General features: G+C 49.6%; 1 protein-coding gene across 1 annotated transcript; it reads right to left on the bottom strand.

Moving 5' to 3' along the window:
- Nucleotides 1-7,013: 7,013 nt before the first annotated feature.
- TRIM45 (tripartite motif containing 45) lies at nt 7,014-16,336 on the bottom strand. The gene is made up of 6 exons (XM_032360682.1): nt 15,234-16,336; nt 12,837-13,570; nt 11,173-11,302; nt 10,452-10,566; nt 8,470-8,596; nt 7,014-7,287 (listed from the first exon to the last, which is right to left on the bottom strand). The coding sequence occupies exons 1-6, from the start codon at nt 15,719-15,721 to the stop codon at nt 7,139-7,141; spliced, it is 1,743 nt and encodes a 580-aa protein (XP_032216573.1). The 5' UTR covers nt 15,722-16,336; the 3' UTR covers nt 7,014-7,138.
- Nucleotides 16,337-16,440: the final 104 nt, after the last annotated feature.

Genomic DNA, 16,440 nt, shown 5'->3' with positions numbered 1-16,440 from the left:
TAGCTGGGGTTGTAGACCTGAAAAAGATCATTAACTTCTCTGCACTTTGGTTTCCCCATTTGTAAGGTGGGCATTGTTTTCAGAACCCAGCAACTATAATAAGGTCCGTGATGAGATCAGGAAACAAAGAAGTAAGATTGCCCTTTCTTGCAGGTTTTAAGATGAACACACAGGGCAAAGGTACAGTCCCTGGAAAACAGAGGCTCCCAGGCCAGCAAGGATGTACAAAGCCTGTCTCTGCCTTGTCCTGTAGGCTAGCTACAGGTTCCCCACGAGGCTCAGCTCTTTGATCTGTAAGGTGTATGGATTAGTATATATCCCATCAGGCTCCACTGGGAATGTGCTAACTGCTCTATACACTGCAGCCTGTTTGAGGGGATGGACATTGGTCACGTCAGAAGGCATATTCGATGAACATGTGCATCCCACGCACTGTTTAGGAGAGAAACACTGTTAACCTGGTGGATTTTCTTACGGCTGCCTGCCTACCGGACCAGACTCGGGTGGGGACAGGATGTCACTGAGGCTTTAGAAGCAGTCAAGGGTTACACGGGCGCGTGTATTACTGCTGTGGGACCGAGTCTGGGCATATGAGAGTAAGACAGCAGCCTGGGTGCAGCTGAAAGCCAGCTGGCAAGCATCCATCCAGAAGCACAACCCCACGGAGCACCCAATTTACCAGGGATTTCTCGTGTGACAAATCTGCCTCTGTGGCAGGTTTACGGTTTGACTTCTCGTTAGCAGTGTTGATCACAGAGGGTGTGGAGTGCATGTCATGGCTGGACAGAAAACCGAGTCCTTTAAAAATCCCACCAAGGACTCCTGTTTCCATGCAGTCATGAACAGCAGCAGGTAGGATGCCATCTGCGTGGAGTATGACCCTTTTCTCTAGCGGCTGTGTGCGTGACTGTGAACAGCTGTGTGTGACCTCCAGCTTGTTTACTCTGTGGTTGTCTCTGTTGCCTAATGAAGCGGCTTTCAGCCGGGCTCAGAGGTGAAGCCAGACTCTTCCGCACTAGTAGGACAGTCGTAGAGCCATCAGTGCTCAGTGTGACCTCTGTGGTCATTGGGAATCTTGATACTGACCGTGATGCCTTGAGAGAATTGGGTTTACAAAGGGGGAGATTGTACTGCTCTTTGCTGTCTAGCATCTTGTCCTAAGAAAAGGCAGAACGAATTTTAAAAATAGCTGGCAACGCCCAGAATTATAAGAAGAACTTAGAATTCCTAAGCATGTCACCTAGATGAAAATATTTTCAGAAATAAAAATGAAATTAGGGTCAGTGAGTGTACCAAGTACCCCCCAGAGTCAGTAGGTGGGGATTGAAGTAAGGAAGAACCTCACCCCCAGGGAGGGAACCCGGCACACAGATCCACAGCTACACACCTCTGTTCTGGCCTGAGTCCTTTTACCCAGAATCCTTAGCTAATCTGAGGGAGGGCAGGGATGATGTATGCAAGGTAGGATAGGGAGAATACTTGCACTGCTAAATCATTTGTAATCAGTTCAAAAATTGATATTAAATATGCCAGGCATTGCTGGGCACTGAAAGCCAAAGGGTCAAAGCGAAACCTGAAACCATCCCCGTCCTCCCTGAGGCTTAAAGTCTCCCGAATGGCTGTGGAGATGTCAAGGGCTGCTGGGAGAGGCGTGGTCGCTGGGATGGCTTGGAACAAGGAGCTTGAACGAGAACTAGTTAGGGAAGACTGGGAAAGCGGTGAGGGAATTGAAGTCAGTACCGAAAGGCTAACCAGGCAGAGGGAAATGCCTTTCTACGTCCTGCTTCCATTAGCGGTCACTTCACCCAACCTCCCCTGGAGACAAACTCAGCAGGCATGCATCCTCTGGGGTAAAGCTGAGTGAGGACTGCATTTCAGAGATCAGAGTGGGCGGGCCACCTGGTGGATGTGTGTGTTTGTTATCCAAGACAGCCAAGGTGTTTATCCCTTGACAACATCCCAGAGGACAGAGGCAATAATCTGTGGCTCTCTTGTCTTACCTGTAACACCAGAGACAAAACTTACCTCATGACACTGTACCTTGTTGATGTTGATGCTTCACTGCTCACAGCTCAAGGGTGATTTCTGAAGCGCTTTGCGACGCTGGGAACAATTCCTAAATCTTCAGATCTCTCTCTCTCTCTCTCTCTTTTTTTCCTCACCTCAGGAATCTCTGCAGATCACTCTTAACTTTGCCAGGTCTGTCAGCTGGTAGGACAGTAGAATTGAATTTGGACCCCACTGTACGGCAGGCCAATGAGCAAGCCACCCACCTCCTCCCACACAAACTATCTTAGTGTTTGTAAAGGAATTGCTACCATGAATACTGCTTCAAGGCTAGGGCATTTGCCAGAACGTGGATGTCTGACAGAAATTTTCTTTTGCACAGAGCTTCATCTACAGTAGAGTTCTACAATTACCCAAACCCTTTTCCAACTGAAATACATGAAAAGCTTTTTATCCTTGGTTCTGAAACGTGATTTGTTAAAAGACACATGGGGAAAATGATGTAATACAATAAGCTTCTCCACGGTAAAGCAATTCCCTGGATGTCTGAGGTAATTGGAAAATTCAAGGCTGGTCCCTAAAGTGTGTACAATTTATCCAGCAGGTTTGAGAGAAAGGCTGATATTTTTTTTTCCCCAAGTGGTATTTGGTTAAATGACAAATCTGGCGTTTGGGGGAAGCAAAGTCTTGCATATAGAAACAGATACCAAGGACAGCCAAACTGAAACTTGTGCCAAATGAGATCTTTTTTTTTTATTCAACAAAATATTGATTAAGCCTCTACTATGTGCCAGGAACAATGTGGTCAATAAATGCCAAATCCTTGTCTTCATGGAGCTGACAGAGAACAAACATTAAACAAATAGAAATGTATGTGAGGTGGGGATGAAGCCGAGTGAGGGGGATATGGAGCCCTGAGGTGACGAGTTGCTATTTTATACAGGGTAGTTAGGGACCTCTCTGATAGGATGATGTTTGACAGATGATGTTTGATGTAGGAGTGGAAACCTGAGGAGAAAGAGAGACAATCATTAAATATCTGTGAGAAGAGCATTCCAGATAGTGAGGCAGTGATTGTAAAGGCTGCTACACAGAGCCGTGGAGGGTTTGTGGAGCCCAGGGAGGCAGGTTGGGCTGGAACAGAGTGACTAGGGGTGAGGGGGGAGGAAATGAGAGAACAGGGAGCCAGGGTGCAGGCTCTTACATGCTAATGCAAACGCTGGCTTCTTTCTGAGTACAATGGGAAGATGTTGGGTGTGGAGTGATCTGAAGTGTTTCAGAAGGATCTCTCTAACTCCTGATTGGAGAAGAGGACACAGGAGGGGAAGGGTGGAAGCAGGGAGACCAGGTAGGAGGTGGGGGAGAGATCTGGGTGTCTTATACCAGAACAGTGGCCGTGGAGGTGGAGAGCAGTGTTCAGCAGATGTATTCCGAAGGGAAAGCCAAATGGACTCACCCGTGGATTGGATGTGTACGTGAGGGGGGGAGTCAAACATGTTTGCCAGGCCATTGACTCTACCTACCACCTGTAAGAATAGATTTGGACTTTCCTCTGAAAGAGGTGGAGCCGACTGCGGGAGAAGCAGTTTGCTAGTGTAGGCAGGTGGGAAGTGGGAATGGGAAACTGGTGTTATGTTGTGAATGTCTGAAATTTGAGGCGCCTGGGATGACTCCAAGTGGAGGTGTTAAGCTATCGGATATAATCCTTTGGAATTTGGAGTGGGAGATAAACGTAAGACTTTTCATGTCTAAATGGTAGTTAGAGTCGGGAGAGGAAGAGATCATCTAGGGAGGGGGAGGACATAGAAATGCAGGAATGGTTCCTTAGGGCAGCCCAACATGTTGGATCAGGAGAAAGGAAGAGGAACTAGCAAAGATGAAGAGTCAGGAAAAGTCAGAGACAGAATGAAGGAGAGTGATGCCATGCGAACCAAGCGAAGGGAATGTTTCAAGGAAGGGAAAGTGATCAGTTGTGTTAAATACAGTTGATGGAAACATTGGGAACTGATCACTGGGTTCCATGATGTGGGCATTACTGGGGACCTTGACGAGAGGTGGAGGGGTGAGGAAGCGGTGGAGGGGTGAGGAAGAAAGAAAGCCTGATGGGGTTAGACCTAAGAGGATGCAAGGAGACGTAGAGCTAGTAAACAATTATTTTTGAAGTTTTTTTAAAGGGAAGCAGAAAATGGAGCATTGAAACATGTTATGGATTGAATTTTGTTCCTCCCAAATTCATAGACTGAAGCCCTAATCCCCAGTGTGACAGTATTTGGAAACAGGGCCTATAAGGAGGTAACTGAAGTCAAATGAGGTCATGGGTGTGGGCCCTAACTCAGTAGGACTGGTGTCCTTATGAGAAGAGCTACCAGGGAAGTGTCTGCACGCAGGAAAGGCCACATGAGGGCACAGGAGGCAGCAGCGGCCTGTAAGCTGAGAGAGAGGCCTCAAGAGAAACATTCATCTTGGGCTTCCAGCCTCTAGAACTGAGCGAAATCAATTTCTGTGGTGTTTGGTCATGGTAGCCCTAGCAGGCTAGTACAAAAATCAAGGGCAATCTGTTTTTTTAAGAGGGGGAAATATTGTAGCATGTTCCTGAGGGAATTCCTGGAGCAATGTTCCTGGGTTGTGGAGATGCAATGAGGTCTAGCATACAAGTATAGAGGTTTGTTTTTTGTTTCGTTGTTTTGTTTTTTGGGATTTTATTTATTTGAGAGAGAGAAAGAGAGAACATGTGTGCACAGGCAGGGGGAGGAACAGGCAGAGGGAGAAGCAGATACCCCGCTGAGGAAGCCCGACGAGGGACTCAATCCCAGGACCCCAGGATCATGACCTGAGCCGAAGGTAGACCCTTAACCCACTGAGCCACCCAGGTGCCCCAGAGTTTTGCTTTTGATAAGGATATAGGCAGATCTGTAGATGTGGTGGGAAGGTAGGAGAATTCTCTTCTGAATCCTTTTATTTTCTAGGTGAAATAGGAGGCAGGGTCATAAGTGGGGAGGAGAAGTGGGGTAGAAAGTGGAGTTTGTGAGGGGAGTATGAACTAATTGTCTAGCAGAGGGGGGAGCCAACTGACAAGGGAGATGTCAGACAACTAGGTGCCCACTGAAATCTGTGGTCGTAGATTTAAAGCAAGGCTAAGTCCTCGTGCTCGTGTTTTTCTCCAGGATCATCCAGTTGGGTTAGATAGAGAGTTGGATCTAACCGGGGGTTTTACCAAAAATGATAGGGAGACCACATGCAAGAGAGTGATTATAATGCTGGGTCTGTAGAATCTGAGAGAGGATGAAGGAAAGCACATGCAGGCGTGAGGGGAACCACGAGGTGGTAGAATCACTGCATTGTGTTCCAGAAGAGGGTTGGGTTATTCTTGTGGGTGAGCCATAAAGATGGGGGAGCTTGTGGTCATGGGATGCTTGAAACGGAATCGATAAAGAGGGTGCAGTTGGAACGCAGCCAGGTGGAGGGGCTGACTGACTGTATGGCCAAGGTAGGGGAAAAGGAACACGGAATCAAGAAGCCTATGTGAATACTGAATTAATCTGAGACTATGAGGCATGGTTCTGCTGTGGCAGCAAGCTCAGGCTAGAATCGTCAAGGAATGAGGGGGGACCATGGAGGGGCAGCAGGTTGTAGAAAGGCATGAGGCTCAAGGCTGGCCATATTTTGAAAAAAGAGAGGTAATGATCTGGAACAGAGCAGCTCAACAGAGGCACGGTGAACCTTTTGGACTGGTTCATTCCTTGCTGCAGAAGGCTGCCTTGAGCTGAGCAGTGCTCCAGACTTCTACACAACAGATGCTAGCGGCACCAGCCTCCAGCTAGACAAGGAAAAATGTCTCTAAGTCTTGACTAAATATCCCTTGTGGGGAAAGATACCTCCTGGCTAAGCAGCACTGATCCTAAAGCAGCAATGATCAGCTCACAGGCCACCCTCCTGATGTGGGGCCCAGCGGTTATAAGAAGCGAGGAAAAGCAAGTAGCTAACACTTTGAGAGGGTCACAGGGCTATCACGGTCTTGTGGGAAGATCAGATTTGGGTTAGAGAGCACCGAAGAGAATCTTCCTGGACAAGGGTGGGAATACCGTGACTATTTTAGGATGACGGCTGTGATGTAGCTATCTCGCAGCCCTAAGGAGGAAAGAAATGCATCCCGCGATGACTGACAGTCCGTGTGTTTCGTCTGCTTGCTTCACTTCCTTTGCCTGACCCAACTCACTGCTCAAATGAGTCACCTGCTTTTTAATGGCTCCTGAAATGCAGATTTCAGTAATTATATCTAATATATCCAGAGTCCTAGAAGGTCACACCAAGTATATACAGTGAAGCCGTTGGCAGGCCTGACGAACCAACGCTGTGTGCTTCCTCTTCCTACAGTTCTCTGTGGCCTCTAACAGCTAAGCAGGCTTGCTCCAGGACTCGGAGCTTCGACCGAACTTCCTAGCTTTACAGACCAGAGTAGAGACTCCTCTGTAAATAACAGCAGGGGGGAGATGTGAGGAGGATGAAAGTAGCTAGACTGCCTGGCAAGAGGAGAACCGTAACCAATTTCTGAGGTGGTATTTCACACTGTTTCCCTTTATTTACTTTCTGCTTGTTTGCCCTTGATTAAATACTAACCTAGCCTGAAGAGTATGAGATGGACGTGGCCTGGGGTGAAGCCGGGAACCTCCACCCCAATGGCAAGATCCCATTATGAATCATTGAAAGTGTGCTAGGAAAAAGTAGATACAATGAAAGGCAGTCTTAATTCTTTGAGGGAAACAGCAAACATGTGGCTCTGGGAGAAATAAACGAGTTACATATCCAAAAGTTAGGAACTAGACGCCCTGCATGATCACAAAATTCCAACGGGATAGAGTGCTCCATTCCTGCGCGAGAGAAGGGGGCCTCGGTGTAGAATGAACACTGCCGACCATCACGAAGAGAGAAGCGTGGTCTCTGGTGCTCAACCGTCCGTACATACCATCAGCGAGTGACTCACAAGAAAGGACTGGAACTCGAGAGTGTAAGATAAGGCACTTTGTTTTTAATTCTATCCGTTTCTTCAGAATTAATGAAGGTCTGGGGTCCTCTGGTAATTGGAAGTTGTGCTGACTGCAGCTAACGGGTCGACCACGTGCTCAGGAAGGCGTCAGAGTGCCACAGTCCTGAGCAGACTCCTCGGTGCGTTCTGCCCACCCATCCACGTGCATTCTGACTTCTCGGCAAACTTCCCACAGCATGACCAGTGCGGGCGCCCTGGGTGGCCTTTGTGTCCGTGGCCGCAGCCTAGGTACCCACCTGTGCGGTACCAAGAGGAGACAGAAGACAACCATTAAGAATAAAGTCCAGCAGTTTTCCGTGGAAACTTAACGTTTCTGGCAACACGTGGACTCATGGGTGTGAAAACATGTAATAAAAACTCGGCAAGAGAAACAAGCTGTCTGGCGCCTTGTCTAGGAGGAGGCCTCCTGAGGACTGAAGACAGCACATCAATTAAGGTTTGCTGAAGTTCTGAGAGCATAGTTTTAACATTCTGCTAACTCAAGATGAACCAGTTTAGGTTTTAACTGTAAAGTAATTTAAATAAAAGACATGGGAAGAGTGGCTGAAATAAAGAAGATAGTTCCTAAAGTGTTTATGCAAAAGGGTGCATGAGCCTATCTTAAGGCCCACCACCAGAGTAAGGACACGATAGAATACTGTTTAAAAAATAATTAGGGGGGCGCCTCGGTGGCTCAGTCGGTTAAGCATCTAACTCTTGATCTTAGCTCAGGTCTTGATCTCAGGGTCCTGAGTTCAAGCCCTGTGTTGGGCTACACAAAAAATTAGAGGGGCGCCTGGGTGACTCAGTCATTAAGGGTCTGCCTTCAGCTCAGGTCATGATCTCAGGGTCCTGGGATCGAGCCTCAAGTTGGGCTCCCTGCTCAGCGGGAAGCTTGCTTCTCCCTCTCCCACTCCCCCTGCTTGTGTTCCCTCTCTCACTGTGTTTGTCAAATAAATAAATAAAATCATTAAAAAAAAAAAAATTAAAAAAAAAAAAAAGAAAAAAAAGAAAAGGTCTCTTGCCTGAGTCCACCCTCCTTCCCCTAAGGAAAGAGCCAGACCTGGTCAAATGATGTAATCACCCACTTCCCCATCCTTGACTTGCTTGGCATTTCTAAGCAGAGTGGGTTTAGATTTTTTTTTACACTGCCAGGCTGTTGGAAAGGGTATAGATGGAAATCAAACATCCTGGGGAGAAGCACAGGGCTCCTAAGACTGGTGAACTAGATCAGAACTGCAAGAACTCAGAACTTTAAAGCTTATTATTTCACTTTTCAGAACAGAGAAGCTTTAAGCGAACTTTTAGAACTGTGGTGTATTGATATGCATGGATTATATTCCTAGCAAGAGAGCCTAAGTCTGAGTCTCCTAAACCCAGGGGCTGTGTGGTAGCTGACCCCGCACCGCCGCGAGACTTTCGAGAGTGTTCCTCCTCACCTGGCATGGTGCCTCCACAGGCACAGCGAGCTGTCTTCTGGCCTCCGCTGGAGCAGAACGTGCAGCAGTGAAACACACCCGGGTGTGGACGATGCCTTTTCCTCACGGTCACGGTGAACGGTGAGCCCTTCAAAGTTGAGGCCAAGAGCAAAGAACAGCACATTATGATGTGCTGAGCATCCCATTTGCTTAAATGCAGGGTCAGCCACAGGGCCTGGCCCTGGAGAGTTGAGGACAGCAGGAGGGAAACGGATGAGGGACCAGTGACCGGCTGGGTGCTTAAGCTGTGTGACGCCATGTACAAAGGCATGAGAGCCAAGGGCTCTGTGCGGCCCCTCTAGCATGGAGCCCACCTGATACATGAATAAGCCCATATAAATAAATATAATTTATAAATTTTTTAAAAAGATGTTTGTTTGTTTTTTTTTTTAAAGATTTTATTTATTTATTTGAGAGAGGAGTGAGAGAGAGCATGAGCGAGGAGAAGGTCAGAGGGAGAAGCAGACTCTCCAAGGCGCTGGGCGCCCGATGCAGGACTCGATCCTGGATGTCCGGGATCATGACCTGAGCCGAAGGCCGTCGCTCAACCACCTGAGCCACCCAGGTGCCCAAAAAGCTGTGTTTTGTGTCACTGGTGTCACCATCTTCTCCATTCTAGGGGAGTCTTGGGGCTTGTTAGTAGAATGCCACAACCACAAGGCTACGCCGTTCCCATGATCCTCTCTCCAATGCCTTGTCACACACCTGCTCCTCTCACACGCTGAGCCTCACTCCCTTCCTCCCTCCCGTCCATCCTGGACATTTGTTTCCCCATCCACCTAGTCTCATTCTGTGAGGACACAGGCAGAAAGGTGAAGAGCTCAATAATCCTCCAACTCAAAACTCTCCCACCTGCCCCTCTCCTTCCAGGACAACTTCCATTCTCCACTTTCTGTCCTGTGTTAGACAATCAGTAGCTAAGAAGGGAGCTCACAGGCCTTTCTCTGGCTGAGAAGCATGCTGTCTGCAGAAGCACAAAACTCAGAATCTGGTACCTCAGAAGCCTTTCAAGTGTTCCATCTCTCCTCCTTTCAAGAATTTACGATCCATTTTAAAAACACCTTGGAGTTCAAGGAAATGGGTTCAAGTTCTGGTTTTGCTCTATAGGGACTGTGTACCTCAGCATGTTTGTTCCTTAGTCCAAATGCATGATGATCCCTAGGCCTGAACAGCCTGGAACAAAGACCTAAGAATGTAGGCAGAGGCAAGTAGCCCACTCCGGCCAATGTAGTTAGATGGGCAGCAATGGCTGCTGAATAGGAGTCTTCCCTGCCCTTCCTGCACACAGCACAAGCCCAACACGTCATGACACTATGATATTTCATTGTCCCTGCCAGTGCTGCTTTCCAGTTGGGGAAAACCTATGAGTACTAGGGATTCTGTTGGACCTGCTGAGTATGGCCCAATTTTAAAAAATTCACAATCTCTAGACCAGAAAGTGTCATCCTTGTCTGAGGAGGTGGTAAGAGCCGAGCACATACGGAAATAGGCGAAAGAGTTACGAGGGTAGATGGTCATGCAGAGAGACGACTGGTCAGTTGAGGGGAGAGGGCACAAGTCTCCCCAGTTGTGTTCCAGTACGTTCCAGTCTGTCTGGTTACAGTCTGAACAATCCTGAGCTAAAGGATATCACTTGAATGTGTATGCTTGTCCCCTGGCAGAATGCCCCCTGGGATGAAGGTATCTTTCCCAAATTAAGAATTTTCCAACGGGAAGAATGACAAAATACAAGCCCAACAGCCAGGAGGAGGAACAGGCACAGAGATCTTACGGTCACCAGCAAAATCTGCGTCATTTCTCAAGTGAAGAGAAGGAAGAAAGAGGATCCCATGCGATCCCTCCACACAGCTGATCCCCCAGGTCATGTCTCCACAACCTGAGATGACAGAAGCCAGAGGAAGCAGGGAGAAAGGAGGCCAGGGCCAGGCATTGGTCCTACTCACCTGCACATGCTGTTCCTTGATGCAGACCACCACGGTATAGACACCCGGCTCCTTGGGGGTATAGGAGACGTAGTATGTCCCGTCCTTGTTATCTCGCACCAGCGCTCTGACCGGACTGAATGCAGATGGGGTTCAAAAAGCCACTCACTCTCACAGGCCTGCTGCAGCCGCCTGCCACTTGAGGTGCGAGCCCTACACCATTCTGCCCCACATTCATCTGAAATGTCCCCCAAACAGGACGCCCCTTCCACTGGTCTCAAAAACTAGTTTCACAACAGGAAGGAAGCAATATAAATGCTGCTTTAATCTGATGTACAGAGGAATTCCATGAAAGCATCACTGTGTTCTCTTTGATGGACTTGCTGTACCCTCCTGCTTTCCTCCCTCCTCTGATTCCAGGAGACACACGCATATACTCCCAGCCCAATGGAGTAGCAGAGTGGGGCTGAACTTTGAGAAGGGGCCCGTTGGGTCCAACATAAGAGTATTTTTCAGGGAGCAGACTTTTGGGAGAGAGTGGAGCATTGGCATAAAACCCGCAGAAGAAAACACGTCTGCTCCAACTGGTCATATCACCACATATTTTAATAGCATCTGGGGGGCACGGAAGGGGAAGTTGGATGTAACTACTGCAGGCACATCTCCCCAACTACAAAGGGGCCTTAAGTGTCCAGTTTCGTCGCTGCTTATTACCCTTGACACCTGGCTGTGTAATACACACCTGTCTTTCTTATCTTTAGGGATGACGGCGACTTGCACGCTGTCTCCTCCCCGACCCATGCTCTCTCCAGCTGCATCCTTACACAGCAGAGTGAAAGAGGCTGTCTGTTTCTCCCGGGCTCGGTGGAGATCTGCGGAAGATCAAACACTCAGTCCTCACCTGAAAGGCCAGACGGGGTGCCTGCCTCTGCAGAACAGACACCATCTTCCTTCTTCTCTTTAGAACAAAAGGTCCTGCTTCCTGTTTATCGTAATCACCCTGCTCCCTTTCCTTTCCCTTCCTGCTCCGGCCCCCAGAGCATACCTCTTGGGAGTCCCTCCTGGCAAGCCTGGTTGTCTCTCAGCCAGTTGCTGCTCTTGGATCACCCAGGATCCTGAACCTTAACTGCAGCCCTAAGGGAGCTTTGAAAAGACTTGGGATGGTCCTCTGTAGTCAGAGCAGAAAACCTCTAGACCCTGTGAGGGAAGTTTGTAAGCCCAAAGCTATCCCGTCCGAGCTGCAGATCATGCTTGAATTGGTCGGGGGGTACAGCTGATCGGCTTGGCCTCTTCAGCACTTGGGCCAAGCTGCTGGGAAAATAGTCACTAGGTGCAGCTTCCGACCCAGCAGTTGCAACAGGGCTTCTTAACGAGGGGCTCATAAACTACCATGTGGTCTCTGCAGAGGCTTATGAGGGGTCAAAGAATCTCCTGAAGCGGGGTGCCCAAATTAGTGGATGTTTCTTGGGGAGAGATCATTCTCGAAGGGACCTAAGACCTCCAAAAGGTTAAGAATTCCCGTGCCGGAGTCAGGCTGCATCCATGGTCGAGTCTGCCCATCAGGACTGATCTCCGACATATCTGTGTTTGAATAACTGCTTTTAGGAACAGAAGGGTCCTTTCGGGACAGGAGAGTCAAAGGAAATTATTTCTCCCTCTACCAAATGAAATGCCTACCATAATCTTTCAAATGTCAAGATGTGGCTTACATAAACCAAGAAGGGCACATATGAAAGTATGCTCCAACCTTGTCTTCCTCATTCCTCTGAAACTCTTTGGAATGATCCAAGCCCCCTGCGGCCCTGCCACGCTCCTCTGTAGGCAGGCAGGACTTCACCCCGGCCTATCCTGTTACCGTCTTTGGGCACTATCTCTGCTCTACCATCTGATAGAAACAGCATGCTCGGGGCGCCTGGGTGGCTCAGTGGGTTGAGCCTCTGCCTTCGGCTCAGGTCACGGTCTGGGGGTCCTGGGATCGAGCCCCGCATCAGGCACTCTGCACGACGGGGAGCCTGCTTCCCCCTCTCTGCCTGCCTCTCTGCCTACTTGTGATCCTTGTCTCTTGAATAAAGAAAAATCTTTAAAAAAAAAAAAAAAAAGAAAGAAAGAAAAAAAAGAAACAGCATGGTCCTGGAGGTCCTTGCTAGTAACTGCTTCGCTCAACTGGAAAAGGGTCACGCCTCACTGCTGTATGGGATACCCTGGCCAGAACGAAACAGAAAGAAAGGGCAAGGAAGGGGGGGGGTGTCACTGTCCTTTCAATCACTATGGTCTCGCCCTCAGTAAACTGGCTGGTAGGAAACTCTTCCTAGCTGGATGAGGGCCCCAGCTGAAAAAGCCACACCTCCTTAAACACCATGTCCTCGCCCACCGCCCTCTCCAGGCCAGCGGGAAATGCCTTCCTACCTTCTCCTTGAAGGACACATTTGCTCGGATCGACCTCTTTCATATTGATGGCCCCATAAACTTCGTAGCCACGGCACCGGCCTGCTTTCTGCTGAGGAGAGAAGCATATCTTATCGTTTACTCCAGGATGGACACTGTATTCGACTTTGTTCAGCTTTGTGAGCCGTTCGACTACCACCCCCTTGGTGATGAGGATCTCCAAGTCTGAGCCACTGGTCAGCAGGTGCTCCGTGAACTCCACGCCGGTCCGCATGTCTGCCAGCAGCTGCTCCAGCTGGGCTTTCTGCAGCTGCAGGGAGTTCTCCTTCTGGACCCGTATGTCTTCCAGCTGCTTCAGCAGCTTGTCCCGGTGCTCCTCGATGGCCTTGATGTAGCCTTCAGAGAACGTTCGCACGTCGGCAGCCACGGCCTCCACCCGCTCCTGGAGGGCAGTGTTCACCCCTTTGATCTGTAGGAGGGCTTCCTCCAGCGCCTCCACGTGGGGCTGGGTGCCTTTCAGGAGTTCCCGCACAGAGTCCCCATGCTTGTGGATAACATTGCTCGTGAAGTCATAGGGGTGCTCCCGGTGTTCCCCTACCACGCAGTCCCGACACACGGGCCGGTCGCAGAGCTCACAGAACAGCCTCAGCTCCTCTGTGGGGTGTGCAGGACACAAAATGGGCTTTCCGATCCTGCTGTAACCTTTCAAGTCTTTTAGGTCCACCATCGTATGGTAAGTTGTTTTCTTCTGCCGCCTAGGGACAGAGTCAGGGACAGAGTCAGGGACAGGCAATTAGGGGCCGGTTCTGCTGGGCAAGTCTGGTAGTTTTCAGAGCATGGCTTGGAAGTCAAACAGATTAGAGTTCAGTCCCTTGCTCTGACCTCTTAACCATGTAATCCTCTGATCCCAGTTCCTCCTCATCTGTGCAGGGAGGAAATAATAACACCTATTCAAAAAAGGCTATTATGTTGAATAAAATGATAGTAGACTATGGCTCTCTGACCTGGGACAGGACTTTGCCAAAGGTTGCAACACTAAAGCCTATGGCCTGGAACTTTCTCCGAAGCATTAATTTGGCAAGCTGAGACAAGAGCCATGGCCTACTCCTTCAGCAAGCTAGAGGTGAGAGCATGGTGGGAACCCAGCACCAAGAGACAGAAACTGTGCCACGCAGCACAGCAAGAAGACCCAGCAATTAAAGTGTCCAGCTGGCCCCGACAGAGTCTCCCTCCACTTTCACTTGAGATTTTGGTAAAGCATTTCCTTTGGCCAGTGCCTGCATGCTAGAATTTTCTAGCAGCATGCTAGAATTTTCCCCAAGTCACTGGCATTATTAGAAAGACTGAAATCAATGGTCAGTCTTCACAGTTCTCTTTTAATTCCCCTTTCCGGTGACCCTCTAGAGATTCAGGAGAATCCCCAGGAAACCCGATGACTGTGGGAAGATGCCCCGGTAGCATGATAGCAACTCGAAGCTCGCATGACTATTCTGGCACCAGAAGAGTGGCTATGGAGAAAACAGGGTCAGCTATGTAGCTGGTAGCAAGGCAGTCATAATTACAAGTTAAAAATAGAAAGACTGAAGATTACTAACTTGTTCTGTTGGTGAGACCAGAAAACAAATGGAAGGCAGAATTCCAAAACTATTTTAAGATAATCCTAAAATCTTGGCTATTTTATAATCTGATGTCCTGGAATGGGGGTGGGGGTGGAGAAGGGACAGAGAGTGATTCATGTGACCAGCTGTTCACCAAATGCCATAAAAGACAAAAATCTGCACCCCGATGATAAGTCCACCTCCCAAGCTCCAGAGTCACTCTAGGGTCCAAGGCAAGGCTGTGATGGGGTACGGCCAAATAGCCCTTATACTGGGAAGGCAGCACGGATTACTAGAAAGAGCACAGAATGTGGTCAGAAGACCTGGATTTAAAAACTGGATTCTGTTATATGCTACTTACTGGCTGTGGCGCCTTGGCAAATCACATTTTGCTGAGCTTCAGTTTCCCCAAATAATAAATGGGAGGGAAAACAGCGCCTGCTTTTCTATAAGAGTTGCAAGGCATCAAATGCGATCAAGGCCAGGGGCTGTGCATTCTTCTCTGTTGATCCAGCACCCACTACAATTATTCACCATACAAACGATTGATGATCCAAGGAAACTGCGACTGTGCTTTGCAAACTGAAAAGGACTATGCAAACCTTTGCTTCTATTGTTCTGAGATGTATTATGTTAGACTGCAGGAGTTAACTACCATTCCAGAGTATTTATGACAGCATATACTGCTCTTTGACCTTACACGGCATTTGAGAGAGCTTTCCATCCCATCTGCTCACCAGGGGATTTCTGGCTTGATACCTCTTTGTATTCTGCTCTTAAGCCACACCTGGGGGGGGGGGGAGGGGTATCCCATCTTTACCTATGAGCCTGGCAGCAGAAGTGGCAGAGATTGGCTTTGCAGGTCTGACATCTCTTCTCCACCTCTCTGTCGCTGCACAGGTCACACACCAGGCCCTGGCCTTCCCCATGAAGACTCTCCAGCATCACATCATTCATGGCCAGGTGGTCTATGGTTAAAGCCTTCACTCCACCCATGGGCAGGTCCACCTGAGCATCACATACCGGACAGAGGATGCCGATCTGTGGCTGCAGACTGGGTGGCTTGAGTTCCTGGAATATTGACCCCTCAGAGCTTGTGTCAGAGTCTCCCCCTCTGAGGTCCACTACGGAGAAGGGTTCCAGCTGCTCCAGACACGTGGTGCAAACTGTGTGCAAACAAGGCAAGAGCCTGGGGGCTTTGAAAAGCCCCATGCACAGAGGGCAGTGAGTCTTGCCTGAGTTCCCCAATGCGGTCCCCCTGGGGAGTTTGCCTAGGAAACCCAGCAGCGGCTTCCTCTTTTCTGACATAATTCCCACGTTTGTGCCCAGTATCAGAAAAGGCGGTGGAGAGCTCTATAATGAAGTAGTAGGTGGTTAAGCCCACCCAAAGAGAAAGTTCCCAGAATTTGAACAGAGACCATGGGGACTCTCTCTTCGGCAATTCACAAGGCAAAATGGTAGAAGAGGAGTCGTCAAAGGAACCACCCGCAGATCTACTTAGGAGGGCCCCCTCCTTTCCATGGCATCCCATACCAGACGCGCCCACGCCCTCCGGTGCCCCCCAAGTCCTCCTCCCCGGAAGCGCTTCCAGGTCTAGTCTTGAGCTGGTCTTGCCGCCGCCAATTCCCGGACCCCCGCGCCTCTCACTCCCTCCACTACCACCCCCCTCCCGCCGCCCGCCCTACTGGCCCCGCGCCCGACACGCGACAAGCGCCTCCCCCGCCTCTGCGTGATGAGGTGGGGGGGGCCTCCTCCTCCTTCCCTCGACCGGCCCTGCGCGGACCGCACACGGCGGGCATGGGAGCTGCGAGTCCCGCCGGCTTCTCGGTGGCCGCCGCCTCCCCAACTCCGCGGCCCAAGGTGCCCGGAGGCTCTGGCCTCTTCGCACCAATCCCAGTCCGGGTCTACATAGGGAAGTCCAATCACCGTCCGAGAAGGGCGGCCCTCGCCGCTGGGGGCCCAGCCCCCCATCAGAGTGACACCAGCAGCATCCAATAAGGCTTGGAAATTCCACATCTTCGCCTATC

Source organism: Mustela erminea, chromosome 10, assembly GCF_009829155.1.
Source record: "Mustela erminea isolate mMusErm1 chromosome 10, mMusErm1.Pri, whole genome shotgun sequence".
In the NCBI taxonomy this organism is placed as follows: Eukaryota; Metazoa; Chordata; class Mammalia; order Carnivora; family Mustelidae; genus Mustela; species Mustela erminea.
Note: the sequence above shows the minus strand (reverse complement) of the source record. Positions and strands in the feature narration are given on the sequence as shown.